Source organism: Arachis stenosperma, chromosome 5 (assembly GCF_014773155.1).
Source record: "Arachis stenosperma cultivar V10309 chromosome 5, arast.V10309.gnm1.PFL2, whole genome shotgun sequence".
NCBI classification, from domain to species: domain Eukaryota; kingdom Viridiplantae; phylum Streptophyta; class Magnoliopsida; order Fabales; family Fabaceae; genus Arachis; species Arachis stenosperma.
The window spans coordinates 127070493-127084969 of record NC_080381.1 but is presented as its reverse complement, the minus strand read 5'-3'; the positions used below and the strand labels follow the sequence as shown (position 1 = coordinate 127084969).

At 31.1% G+C, this 14477-nt stretch overlaps 2 protein-coding genes across 3 annotated transcripts; one reads left to right on the top strand and one right to left on the bottom strand.

Annotated features, from left to right (window-relative positions):
- The first annotated feature begins 2375 nt into the window (after positions 1–2375).
- On the top strand, positions 2376–3491 carry LOC130979698 (probable cyclic nucleotide-gated ion channel 20, chloroplastic). Its single transcript, XM_057903219.1, has 4 exons — positions 2376–2388; positions 2595–2740; positions 3022–3099; positions 3259–3491. The coding sequence occupies exons 2-4, from the start codon at positions 2673–2675 to the stop codon at positions 3401–3403; spliced, it is 291 nt and encodes a 96-aa protein (XP_057759202.1). The 5' UTR covers positions 2376–2388; positions 2595–2672; the 3' UTR covers positions 3404–3491.
- A 461-nt stretch (positions 3492–3952) lies between these two features.
- LOC130983178 (probable cyclic nucleotide-gated ion channel 20, chloroplastic) lies at positions 3953–12592 on the bottom strand. Of its 2 annotated transcripts, none has more exons than XM_057907365.1 (13): positions 12351–12592; positions 11210–11714; positions 9869–10060; positions 9579–9677; positions 9099–9236; positions 8102–8350; positions 7501–7743; positions 6918–7063; positions 6056–6133; positions 5550–5679; positions 4996–5242; positions 4712–4874; positions 3953–4320 (listed from the first exon to the last, which is right to left on the bottom strand). In XM_057907365.1, exons 2-13 carry the CDS (start codon positions 11699–11701, stop codon positions 4218–4220), a joined length of 2280 nt encoding a protein of 759 aa, XP_057763348.1. In that variant the 5' UTR covers positions 11702–11714; positions 12351–12592; the 3' UTR covers positions 3953–4217. The 2 variants fall into 2 exon arrangements, with proteins under 2 accessions (XP_057763348.1, XP_057763347.1); XM_057907364.1 differs by having other exon boundaries at positions 11210–11721; positions 12351–12591.
- Positions 12593–14477: the final 1885 nt, after the last annotated feature.

Below are 14477 nucleotides of genomic sequence, written 5' to 3'. Positions count from 1 at the left end.
CATTCATATGTCAACCCCATTAATAACTATGGAATTACTCGATTAACATCTTTTTTTTTTAAATTTGTGATTAGGCCTTTTGGTTTTTCTTTTCATTTGTTCTTTTTAATTTTCTATTTTTTTTGTATTGTTAGATCTAATTAATATATGTATGGTTTTAAAAAAAATAAAAAAATTATAAAATAAATTTTTTTTGTAACTTTTATAATTTACAATTTTTTTATTATATTTAATTAGTTTAATTGTCAAAATTCAAGTTAAATTAAGAGTTAATGTTAATCATGATAATATAATTCATTTCATTCAATAGTAATTAGTCATGTTATATTATAGGGGATAACTTATTTTTTATTTGAGAGAGAATTGGATAGAATTCACCTTAAATATAATATTTGATATTTTTTATAAAAAATAAAAACTTTTATTATTAATCTAATATTTGAGCTTAAAAAAAAAAGTAAAACATAAAGAAGATTTGAATGAATTAGTTAGATTAGAGAGTGTACTTTTACATAAGTATCTTATAATTTTCATATCTGTGGAATATGAGTAGGTTTGCTTTTATTATTATTTTTGTGTCACTTACTATTAGTGATGTACGGTTTGGTTATATAGTTATTTTATTTTATTTTTCAAAGTTATATATTATTATATCGTCATGTTCAAAAGTAATTAAGTATAGGTAAAAATAAAAACGATAATAAATCATATAGTTTAATGAGAAGTGTCAATATGCATTTCATTTATTTAGCTATCAAGTTTCTATGATACATCTATTGAAAGCACTTTGGTTCAAATGTTATTCATTTATATCTATACTCTTATGATATCGGAAAAATATTAGGGGTGACCGGGTGAGTACGGGTCGGTTTAGTTCGGATTTATGGTAAAATTAGAATAAAATGTAATTAGGTTGGTTTGATTTGAATTTGTGTTTTTTTGTACATGTACCCGAACTAAATCAAACCGATTAAGAACGAATTGGTTCGGTTCAAATAATTGGGTATCCGATAAGTTTGAAATTCATAAAAAAAACCAAACTTTTATCTTAAAAAATTTAACAAGTACAATAAACATGTAACATGAATAGAAATAATTCAAACATGTTAAACACTAAATACATTAAAAACTAAACTCATTAAAATTCAAACATATTGATAATGAATAATCATTGTCTAGTGGAAAAGCCATATATATATTTTTTATTTAATTAATATATGATCGAGTTCGCAAATTAGTCTAGGTTCTGTATCTTCAAAATCGATATCCGAATCAATCACTAACAGAAGCCATCAACTTGGTTCGGGTTAGACCCGATTACCCATTGGTTTCAAAACCAATTTAGTTGGTTCGGTTCGATACCCCTCAAAAATATTGTGCATCGTATGTCCTACTTCAGTAAGATTTTAAGTTTATAAAGTTTATTTGCTATGTAAGTTAGATTTATTGTGACATGTGATTATGTTAGTAGTAATAGATTTGGGAAATTCAGAAAATATTAGAAATATATGACTATCATCAACAATTTTGTTTATTTATTTATTTATTTGTCTTCACATATTTTAAATAGCAACACTCCAATGCTCTTAATGGAAATGCCAGTGGTTCAACAACATTCCTTCTCACTATTTTTTATGCTTATCTGGACTCGAAATGTATTGGAGTCAATTCGATCACCGTAGAAGTATATGTTTTCTTCGGCAGAATGGTGACTGACTTGTTTTATTTATTCAGCATTTTTCTCTAAGTAGTTTCTACTAATGACCTTTCTAAAATTAGTTTGAACATGTGTTTCTGGAAGAGACTTTTGATACTAAATAGCAGGTTTTAGAGCATCCTGTATCCAACGTAATTAGCCACTAAAAAATTACTAATTAAATCTTAGAATCTACCTGATAATTCTACCAAGTTGCATTTCATGTTGCAGTTTAGGTTGGATATATATATATATAATATATATAGTAGCAGCCAAGAATTTTATAATATAAATCAAAGTGTTTTCTCTTGTGATCATTTTTTCTCTACAGTTGTAACTTAATCATAAGAGTTCGAATTTGGGAGACAATGAGAGTAGTAGTTTTACCAATTGGTTAAGTAGTTAGACTAATCCATAATTGGCTAGTGGGTTAGTTAATGCGTAGTTGATTTATTAATGGACAGTTAGCCGTATATTGACATGTGGATAAATCATTTATCCATTCTATACATAAAATAAGACCTAATACGATCAATTTGCTTTCTTGCTGCACCAATTCAATTACTTTTCTCTCTCTAAGTTGCAAGCTTACTTCTCTGTCAACCACTATCTCCTCCTTAAATCTTCAGTTTCTGATTCCTCTGCATTCTACTCTGCTTACACTGTTAGGGATATTAACCAAGTTAGAGAAAGTTAGTTAGAGATTATGATAGCTGTTACTGTACTGTTAGGATGTAGTTATGCTATTGTTAAATTAGTTATCAGCACACTTATGAATACCTTCACACACAAAGCTTATCACTTATGAATAATTTTAACTATTAATTAAATGAGGATACATGAATAGTTTGATATATTGCTTAATTGTCATATAACTAACTGTATTATTTTAATGCAGCAAATTAGCAGTATTTCTATTCAAACCTCAACCATTTTTGAAGTGAAAGAAGCCATTTTCATATTGGTTGTCAGAATAATGGGACTCTCACTTTTTGTATCTTTTATTGGAAACATACAAAGCATTCTTCAAGGCCTTAATCGGAGGTAAATAATATTGTGTATCCACTATTTTAATTATTTGATAAAATTCATCTATTTTATTTTAATTCAACTTATGTATACAATTCCTCTATATAATGATTTAAAGTTTGATTGTAAATTTGTAACTAGTATGTAACTTATGTTGCAAATATTTCTCAATGGGGCATTTACTATGTACAATGAAGATTAGAAGTTCATTCTACTTGTTATATCTTATTTGATAGTAAAGTTCCACTACTTTTATCTTTATTACAGTGTCCTTGATGCTTCAATATTGTTTGCAGGAACACAAACATGCTAACTAGATACAATGAAGTTGAACAATGGTCAAGGCATTGTCGCCTACCAAAAAAATTAAGAAGGTATGAATTGAATTTATAGAAAATAGAACGGGTGGATGGAAGTCTTAGAGGAGAGAAACAATGTGTGGCAGAACACATTTGTATTAATTATTCCATTTGATGAATTGATCATTAATTTATATGATAGGATTTTATTCTGTTTTTCATTTCGTCATGCAGGAGAATACTAGAGGCTGAAATTCAGAATCGGATTACAACAAGAGGAATGAAGGAAGAAGAACTGATGAAGAATATGCCAGAGGATATCCAGAGAGACCTAACAAGGCATTGGTTTTTTTCTGTTATTAAGAAGGTAACGATCTGATGTAAAAATATTAAATATCCTATTAAGGGAGATTTGTTAGTTTTATGAAATAGTTTCAAGTTAGTTTAATATATTATGATTTAGAATGTTGTATGGGGTTAGAGAATAGCAATTAGTTTTGATGAAGGAGTAATTTAGATGTATGGGATTAGAGAAAATTGTCATGTTAGTGGCAGAGACTAGAGTTACATAAAATTGTAATTTGCAATGTCTCATTGGTTTTCATTTTCACTATTCTCGTGATTTTTTTTCCCCTTTTACTTCACAAAGAACGGATAACAAAAAACACTCAACGAAAATAAAAAATTTGTTTTCCCAAACAAATTAGACGGTGTACTTGGTATATTTTTGTGAATGTGATGAATCAAGTTGAAGTCTGTTGCTGCTGTCAACATGTTTTGGCATCCTGGTGAGGCAATTATGTCCTTGTCGCCATTGTTAAAGTGTGCCGGCGATTTTGGCAAACGAGAGCAGTATTGGAAGAAAACGATAATATGGGTTTTTCAGTTGGTGCGATGTTTCATTACAAAGATTCATGGCCGAGGCAAATGTAATCCGCAAGAACATCTTTATTCCTTTGTCACAAATAACAAGCTTTATTCACCCAGTTAAATTATATTAGGAACGAATTGGAATAATATAACTCCGCTGTTCCCTTGCACGTGGTTACCTCATGTTATGTTGAAGCATTCATTCATCATTTGAGTGAACAAGAAATATTTTCTACATGGTAGCTAGCAATACATACTATATTAACCTATGACACAGCTTGGTTATACAAAAAAAAATGATAAAATAGAACACAATCTACACCCTAATCTAGTTGTGACGCGGCACGGTTTAGTCGTTTCTTCCTGTATCTCCATGCAACCTGAATTCGGCTTGCTGCAAGGGATCTCCAATAAGGCGACTCGTATCTAGAATTTCAAAATTATCAAACAATTTCAGTCATGGATTTAATAAAAGCTTTTACTATCTAAGACTGTTACGATAATAATATCAACGATATAGTCATAAATAAATATATAAGACCTCCGTGCTACTGATATGCTCGTTGGTACCTTAACAACAAATACACTTAACCGAAACTTTATCCGCAAAAATCTTTCACTAACGAGGATACGTTAAGACTAAAAAATAAATAAATAAAATAAAATTTGGTCTACTAAGGAAATATAAGTGAGGCATCTGTGACTTATATATGTTCAACTTCAAGATTTAGTTTTGGTTAATTTTCATAATTTTAAGTTATACAATCAAAGATTATATAAAGGCAAAAAATGAGATAAAAAAACAGAAATGAATGACCTTAGAGCTCCTTGAACACGTGGACTCCGCAAGAATCTAGTGAAAATGATTGTTACTTCTTCAAGGTCAGCAGCTCGGAGTGAAAATGCCTCCACGTTTGTTATGCACGTTACTGTCCTGCTGCTCGGCAACCTTTGTCCAGGTAGCCTTACTTTTCTACCATCTGCAAGAGAAACTATATGTATAAACCGTATTGTTTCTTAATTTATAGAGACCAAGATGCTGATTAGTGATTTAAAATATTTAAGAGACATGACTTATCATAGCATCAAAATCTACTATACCTGTGCTAACTGATGAATTCTCTAGATACCATCTCAAGAGTTCTTCGCCACAAGCATCCCCTTCGGCTAGGTTAATTTTAGTTCCATCTTCTCCAATGCTCTCCAATTTCCCGCGCACGACAAAGACCATCTTCTCCACTAGACCACCTTGATACAAGATATTACTTCCTTTTATGTATATCTTTTGTCTAAGCCTCTCGCAAATGGCATCCAAGATGGGCTCATCCATCAAGGCGAAAATTCGAACCTGCAAATAGACCCTCAAGCTCATCGTTAAACAAAATTTTCAGGGTTGTTTAATACATGGTTATATTTCATGATGAATATGCAAATCATTAGCCTTTGAAATGGTTTTCACAATCAATGTTTGTCTAATCCCAGCCAGATGTAAGTAGAGAAACCTAAGGTAAAAAAGAATTTTATATTATACATATTAGCTGAGATTGTTAAGTATAACAAGCATCTAAATGACATATTACGTTCCACTCAAAATGTAAGAATGTTACACTGGTGAGAATATAACTAGTCGTATGCCACGAATATTAAATACTTACTTTCGTGATAAATTTGAACAGATGGCGTCTTACGTCTCTTTGGAGATCTTCTGGCATATTCTCTAGAAGAATTTCTTCATTTACCCCTCTTGTTGCAGCCCAATTATATCGTTCAGCTTGTCTTACTCTCCTGCAATACAAGAATATTCTCTGTCACTTGCGCATTTTTATCAATGACTTCAAGTTGCATGCAATATAAATGAAACATTGGAGGAATAATATTTTCGTAGCATCCAAGCATACATCCTTTACTATATAATAATTAGTAGAGCCCCACAATTTTACCTCTTTCAAGAACCAAAATAAGTTCTCAGAAGTATAATTTAAAAAATTTTGGTATGCATGATAACTATGGTCATTGTAATAGTGAATTTCTCATGCACATTGTGAAGAAAAGAATTATGGCAAGAGAGGTAGGGATTCATGACGAATGAATAGAAAAACCAATTGACAATGTACAGTACTACCATTGCGAGAATGATTGTCAAAAGAACTACATTTTGTACCTTCTTAGACCTTCTGGTAAGCGACGATGGCTCATCCATTGCTCAACATCACGGCCTCTAAGTTGCATTTCTAATCTCCTGTAAGCAAGATAGAAGAGAATATATCAAGTACAATATACGCCTAAACATAGTGCACTTCATCACTGATGTTGCAGATGAAAAATCTGACCAAACACCTCTAATACTCATAAATTGACATAGACTAGTGGGTTCTTCAACCCACTAGGGGAACAACTATATAGAGATAGTACATATGGCGATCTTACTTATTATGAATAAAAAGACAAACCTTTAATCCTGTCACGATTTACACTCTAGAAGGTTTTATGAAGAAATTGGAAAACCGAGAAGTCAGCTATTTATGAGTAATTAGACATGTTGGGTTTGTTTATAAATCATGGCAGGGTTTAAAAAACCCTAGTTAGATATGTTAACACGAGTACAGCTATTATTCACCAATATCATTTCTTAGACACAAAGAAGACAGCATATAATATATATCTTAGAATATCAAAGACTACTAGAGATGATATTGAGGATTGGCTGTGATATTTACCGTCATGTATGACTATTTCATTATTCAGTAGTATTAGGGTATGAATTATAAACAAAAATGGGAATTTGTCTTTTGTATTACACTGCAATATAATAATATTAGTGATTTTCATACATATTATTTCGTTATCTTATCTCTCATCTCCCCCTTCACTATCTAAAAGCCACAATCCCAACATCATTCGTAAATTTTCACATGGAGAGTACTGTAAACAGAAGATAAATTTAAGGTAAACAGATGAATATGAGCAATATTGTCATAAAACAACTAAGGGGACTAGGCATGAAAGAAAAAAAAAAAATCTACCTTCGCCCGAGGCCTTGAAGAAAATTTTGTATGTTTCCAATAAGAAGTGCGAAAAGCAAGAGTCCTAGCCCTATGATGGCCATTGTGAACAGGACTTCCCACACAAAATAGCTTGGGGTTTGATTACCAGCAAGAGTACTTATTTGCTGTATTAAAGATCACAAAGCAAGTTAAGGAAATATCAAATGTGTCATCACATGGAGCTTTTTTTAAGTTACTACTGATCTAAGTTGCTTGGCATGATATCAGAGCACACGTTCATGAATTGTCACCCCAAAATTCTTAAATTAAAATTCCAGCACAACATAGACTATGTGCCGAGTATTCCTTCAAACCTAAGGGAACTGGTCATGAGTTTTAGAGAAAGAGATCAAAGATGAAGAAAAATAATAATATGAAAGATGGGGTTTGATGTATATAAAATAGGATTATTCAATTTTTTTTCACCGCAGGAATGTACATCATGTAATTACAAAAATAGGTTACCAAATAAAAGCCAATAAAGGTTGAGACAAACCAAAAAAAATAATCAAAATGGAAATTTGCACATGAAACTTACTAGTATAGGACATAATTTGCATACCTGGAAACCCCAAAACAGAGCATACACATATTTCTTGACCACATTAGTTTCTGTGGTAAGTCTTACAGCATTGGCATAAATACCATATTCAAAAACACCAGAACTGGAGTTCAAACAATTAGTGGCATTTTCATTATTATGCCACTCAATTGGTGTGTTGGTAGACAGGCCACAATCAATGTAATTCTTGCATCCAGGAAGAGTAGAATTAGAGCAGGCGTTTCGAAAACATTGATTAACCCTCTGGAACAAGTAAGAGGGAAAAAATTGTATAAAGTTAGTAATAGAACAATAATTTTCATTTACTGAATCAAATTCTTGATTCTAAATACATTCATGATTTATGTTTGAGTGTCCCAAGGTATGAAAAAAACTTTAATAGTCGAATTTCAGAATCAACTGTAATAAAATAGAAGAATTAAATATCTGAGCACATACCATCACACACAATTATCATAATGAAAAAGCACTTCATTTTTTCCAATTAATAGGTAATATTTCTATTATTTTTTCTTTTATGTTATATTCATGATCGATGTCTTGAATCTATATAAGCATTTAATAAAGAAGAGAGGGGAAGCCTAACAATGTTTTTACTCACTTGTAGGCCAAAGAGATACCAGCAAGAGCCAACAACATGTCCCGATAGCATAAAAATAAGAAGATTTATAATAAAATTCCCCCATGCCGACTCAAATATGAATCCTGTTGGAGACTGGCCAATTAGCAAAGGCAGAAACCTGAATAGTCTAGGCATGTATTGCGCAAGGATAGCTGCACGCAGAAGATTCTTAGCATAATTTGCCCCTGAGAAACCCAAGTAGGTTGGTATAATGAAATAAAGCATTATCTGCACAATTCACTACGTGTCAGGAGAGGTCTTTGATCGATTATTTCATCATAAACGATAGTTGCTTCTACCAAAAAAAAAAAAAACCGTTTTTCCTTTATCTTCCAATCACATGTTCTCATGAAAATGTTCATGTTCATACTTCATAGACAATTTATTCTTTGGAGTGCCACACAAAGCAGAGTAAAAGTTGTAGTTCACTTTTAAACTTTAAAATGATAACAGGGTACAAGTAATAGTAGAAATGAGGATATAGTAACAAGAGAACAAACAATATATACGCGTTCCTGAGAGAATTATTCTACAGTAGCATCAAAGTTGTTTTGATATATGAATCTCTAGCCTTTTCATATATTTTGACATACTATAGATTCAAATGATAATCCCAACAAAATGTCAAACTAAGGACCTTGACATTTTCTTTTGATATTGATTATACAACAAAAACAAAGCCTTATCCCATTATGTGGGATCGGCTAGATGGATCAAGCAATGTCATTGTGTCCTGTCATATATCATGTTTACAGTGAAACCGTTTACATACATATTATATAAGAATAGAAAAATATACCATAAACAGAATACATATAACAAAGATGTGGAGAGAAAACACGAATAAGTATTAAGTTCAAACGGAGACCCGAAATATGAAGCTAAAATGAAAAGAAGAAACCCAGCAAAAAGGATGCAGAAGAGAAGTACCAAAAGCTATGCTTCCATGAGAAATAAGTGATGACAAGAAACTTACCTGAGGAAGGGGAATCACAATAAATAAATCAAGCAAAAAATAGCCCCATAGGTAATGTAAAGCAATTTTCTTCGGATGGTCAACTAAATCTCCGGCACCAACCACTGTTGACTCGGGAGAAACATAAGCCAACCTAAACTGCAAACATGCAACTTGGTATAGTTATTTAAGCAAGATGAATGCATTTTAATATTTATCATAACATAAAATTTCAGAGGAACTTTTTATATACATCATATTGCTACAAAATACATACAAGGCATCAATTAAAATTTTATGTAAGCTTCTTTCAGAGGTAAAGGAGATATTAAGTACTCATATCATAATAGACATCGTTGTAAGTATATACAACACAAACATCGTTGGTTAGAAAATTCTGATTGATGAAAGATTTTCTAAACCCGATTATTTATTGCCAGAAAACTCTTCTGAAATATACTTATCAGAATATTTCAAAACAGATCATCAATGAGAAATTACCTGAAGAAGAATGTTCAAGAAATATATGGCATCATTCAAGCTTCTAAACAAAACAAGTGTAGCTGTCATTGGCCAGTTGATAACAATACATTTCAAATCCTGCAGAAAAAAAATGTAGAGAATAGTTTAAAAATAAAAAGGGATAGCCCGATGGACAAGCATCCTGTAACACAGGTCCCGGAGAACAGCCACACCCAAAGGGTGTAAACATGTTACAAATAGTATCAAGAGAAGAATAACAGTGGCAACTAGTGGAATTTTGTAGTTAAATAAAAGGTAAACAATCATACCTCCCGCGCATTCAGTAAGAAGAAAAATAATGGATCTAGAAAAATTGCCACCAAACAAGAAATAGCCAAAGCCTTGTTCCATTGTTGCACAACTTTATTGTGAGGATTCATAACTCCAGGAACATGAGAAGAGAAAAATGAGTAAACTTTTCTAGCGAAACCCTTGGCATCTCCATAGAGAACATTATGGAACTATGAACACAAAATATGATAGAAAAACAACAGAAAGTAAATTTCTTGGTTATTAAAGGTGATGCTAAATTGCTAATAGATGTTCATAAAAGGGAAATGGAAATGGAAAAGATTACAAGATGATCAAACTACACACAGGCCCTTGTCAAAATGGCCTTTGAAAAGTAAGTATTGAATAAACAAGAACACCAGAAATTGTTAATCGACAACACTTTGTTGCCCCTCAAATTGAGCAATGATAATAACAACAGCAATAATTGTGTACCTTGAACCCTAAATCTTAAACCTTAATAGTAAAAAAAATGTAATTATGCACCTTGAACACAGCAGCTTTATTAAATCAATTCCATACTGATGAGAATTAGTCTTACTCTTAAGGTTCAAGAGATTTTGCAAACTATTATTTTTTATGTATTCTGAATTTTCTACAGCATTAAATAGAGTAAACACATGCTAATTTCATATGCTTACCTATAGCTAGGTAACCTAATCTGGGATATAATTACATAATTACAGCTGCACAATCCCAGAGTTTGATTACATAATTACAGATGCACAATCACAGAATTAGAAGATTTGAATGAGCAAATATTCTGCTAATATACTGGTAGATACTCTATCAATATTTTGCCAAAATATCCAATCAATTCTGTTGACACTAGTTACTCATGTATCATGATAAACCAAAATCACATATCAAATGAACCTTAGAAGCTAGGCTTGAACTCATGCCTTAGGACACAATTTAAACAAAGTGTTTTTCATAGATGAATCACTTGATTTGATAAAATGAAAATATTTGAATATGATTACATATGATGATATACAAGTTCAGAAACCCACAACTACATAATTGGAAAATAATGCAGATCAATGTGACTGAGATGGAAAAAATATAAAAGAAAAAAAAATGCATCAAAGTTATGCAATTATAAACTATTTATACTTGATAAGCACATAAGGCACTGTAATTTAGCTAAGTACCTATAAATTTATTAAGAGTAACAAAAAATCATTGAAATGAACTCAGAACACAGACATGTACCAAAATAAAGATATAGAGCAAAACAAAACATATTGAGATTAAAATATCAATACATGACAACAATTTTGTGGCAAGAAAATAATATATTTAAGAACGAAAGATACCACGGGATCACGTCTATACGAAGTTCTTGAATTTCCTTGTTGGGCAGCCTTAAAGTTAGCAGGGCAAGTAGTACAATAAGGATCATTACACATTCCCAATTGCCCAGACCTCAGTAAGTGTTCATTCTTCCTATCATTGTTGTTATTCCAATGACTTTCACCTGTGTTGCGGAACCTTTCTATCCTGCTCTCCCCTACATTGTTTCCTGCCACAACTCTACTACGCTGCAAAGAATTTCCGGTTCCTTGGGTGGGATAGAGTGGACCACTCATTTGTGGAAAAGGGGTTTTTCTCACAGTACGTAGTGGACCAGTATGCCCCACAAAAGTAGCTTCTCTGTCGGATGATTCCATGGAGACCATGGGAATCGACATTGATGCACTTCGTGTCCTTGTCACAAGCCTCCGGAAATTAGAATCCACAGGTTCATCAGATCGCGGCCCACGTGTTTCTAACAGCATTGGCTCCTCATCTTTCTCAAAGCTAGCCATGTTTCCTTGACAACTGTAATCTTTTATCAAGCAAACAACACACTCAATATATATATATTTATGAATCATCTCAACTATTTCAAAATGTAACAGTTCAATTCAACTTATATTTGAAAAGAATGGGGCCTTGCCAATTATATATAACCGGAAATACAGAAATAACCAATGCAGCAGGGAAAGCCAAAGATTACAACTCACTAACCAAACCAAATCAAAGACTACAAATTTTTCAGTCATGTCTCCCTATGTTTAAGTTTCTGTCTCAAACACAAAATCCAAACACAATGCATCATAAGGGAGACCCTGTGTAGAATTGTGTATATATTGGAAAATTTCTCGATGAAGCTTAGAAGAATAGAACTAGACACAATTGACCTAAATTAACAACACAATAACTCGAGTGCTTGTAGCGTCCAGGCACTAATTTCAAATAAAGAGTAAGCAAACGCATCAATGTCCTTCCCAATTCCCACCATCTTTTCTATCTCTACAATTATACATACGTGTTTGTGTAGTGTTACGAGTAGCAAAGCGATCAATTACAACTGAATTACGAATCATTAGGAACATTCAAGCATAATTCGTTCACAAATGACCAGAAAGAAATGCAATGAAAAGAAAGAGAAGCCCGAAAAGAATTTGACCTTACCTGTGGGTGTGGGGAGAAATTTTCAAGTAAAGCTAAAAGCGTGCATTATTGGGAATTGGGAGGTAGCTGATAATGGGAGAAGAAGAAGAGGAAGCCTTCAACATAGAGAGTTAAAACATGAACATGTGTGAGAGAGGGAGACAGTGACACAGTCTTGTCTTCGTGTGCGGTGCGTTAGGAGTGTGAGGGAGAAAGACTTTGACAAAGTCAACGGGAAGACTTGAATGAAAAACAAGTTGTTTGTCAGTGTGCGAATGTGATACTGTTGGTGTGGTGACTTGGTACATTGTTGTCTATTTAATTGACGCTGTCATACTTACGAAGGACGGTCTTTACTCTTTAGATTGGCTTTTGCAGAATAAAGCCCCTTTTCTTTTCTTTTTTGTTTTTCTTTTGTTTCAATAAAGAGGTTTTTTACATAAATAAATAAACAAAACTAGTGAATACTGATTATCAGATGCTACAAAGAAATTAAAATTTTTTTTTAAAACTGTCTATCAAAACATAAAAAAAAAACTTTTTCTAAAGAAATATTAAGATTTAACGTTTTTGCTTTCTTATTTCGATTAAAAAATATTTTTTTAAGTGAAACATATCTTTTAGATTTTTTTAGTATGTTTGGTAAAAAAAATTAGTAAAAATTTATATATATAGAGTTGATGAATAAAGTTGATATTATGACCATTGGTTATTAAGTCAGAATAATGGTTATTAAGATCGTCCGTTATAAACTTAGAATGAAGGCAAATAAAGTCGAGTTATGACTCATAATGCACAATAAAAATCGAACTATAAAGTGACGAATCACAGCCTTCAAATTTTGTCAGTCGATCATATGATAAAATTTGTTATAACTCTGTTAAAAGATAATTGAATAATGATATGATGAGCTCCAAGTTTAGTTGAGTTATTATATTGGTACTTATTCAAAAAATAATTGAGTGGCAAGAGTTATTCAATCAAAATAGTTGTGTGGGAGAAACTTTTTCGTTTAAAAACAATTTTCATGGCATGCAAATCATGAAAGATAAATTAAAATAAAATAAAATAAAAATAAAATAAAATGTCATAATAAAGATGCTATTTAGTACATAATTACATTATAAAAAGTTGAGTAATTACCCAAATCAGTTTTTAAGGATTTTAAAAGCAGAGATTTTAGTTTTCAAAAAAAATTAATACACAAAAACATTCCAATATTTTATTCTGGTAGACACATGAGTCTCCAGTTCATTTTTCGACAGAATAATTACCTAGATCAGTCCTCAAGAATTTTAAAAGCAGACATTTTAGTTTCAAAGAAAAATTAATACACATATCAATCCCTAACTTTTTTTTCTGTCAAACATAAGTACATAACAGTCCTTCATAAAAAAAATAAAATAAAATAATTATTATTATTAATTGCACAATAATACTGTACCATAATTTTTTAGACAAAAATAATAATAAATTTATTCATTAGATTCTATCTTATGTATGTATTTATAATATAAAAAGTATATATATATATATATATATATATATATATATATATATATATATATATATATATATAACTCAATAATAATAATAATAATGTTCAATACAATTATTAGATTATTCTACAAGAAATTCAAGAAATTATTTGATATTTTTATATTTAATATAATTAAAAGATGTCCTATTTTAAAAAATACGTTTGTATTAAAAGAAAATGTTTTAATTTAAATTTCAAAGCATCATTATTCACCTTACTTGTTTTTAACAAAAAGAGTGTATTAATATGCTAATGTCATTGTCCACATGCGCAAAACTAAGTTAATAATAATAATAAAAGTTGACATATAAAAGTAATATGGACGGGGGACTATATTATGTATGACAGAGAAAAATATTAGAGATTAATCTGTGTATTAATTTTTCTTGGAGACTAAAATATTCGCTTTTAAAATCCTTGGGACTGATTTTGGTAATTACTCAACCAAAAAATAAATTAGAAATTGATTTTTCTGTCGGAATAAAACCTTAGGTATCTGTGTATTAATCTTTCTTGAGACTAAAATATCCGCTTTTAAATTTATTGGAGATTGATTTGGGTAAGGGTAAAGTATACTTTTTGTCCCTGAAGTTTACTAAAAGTTTCAA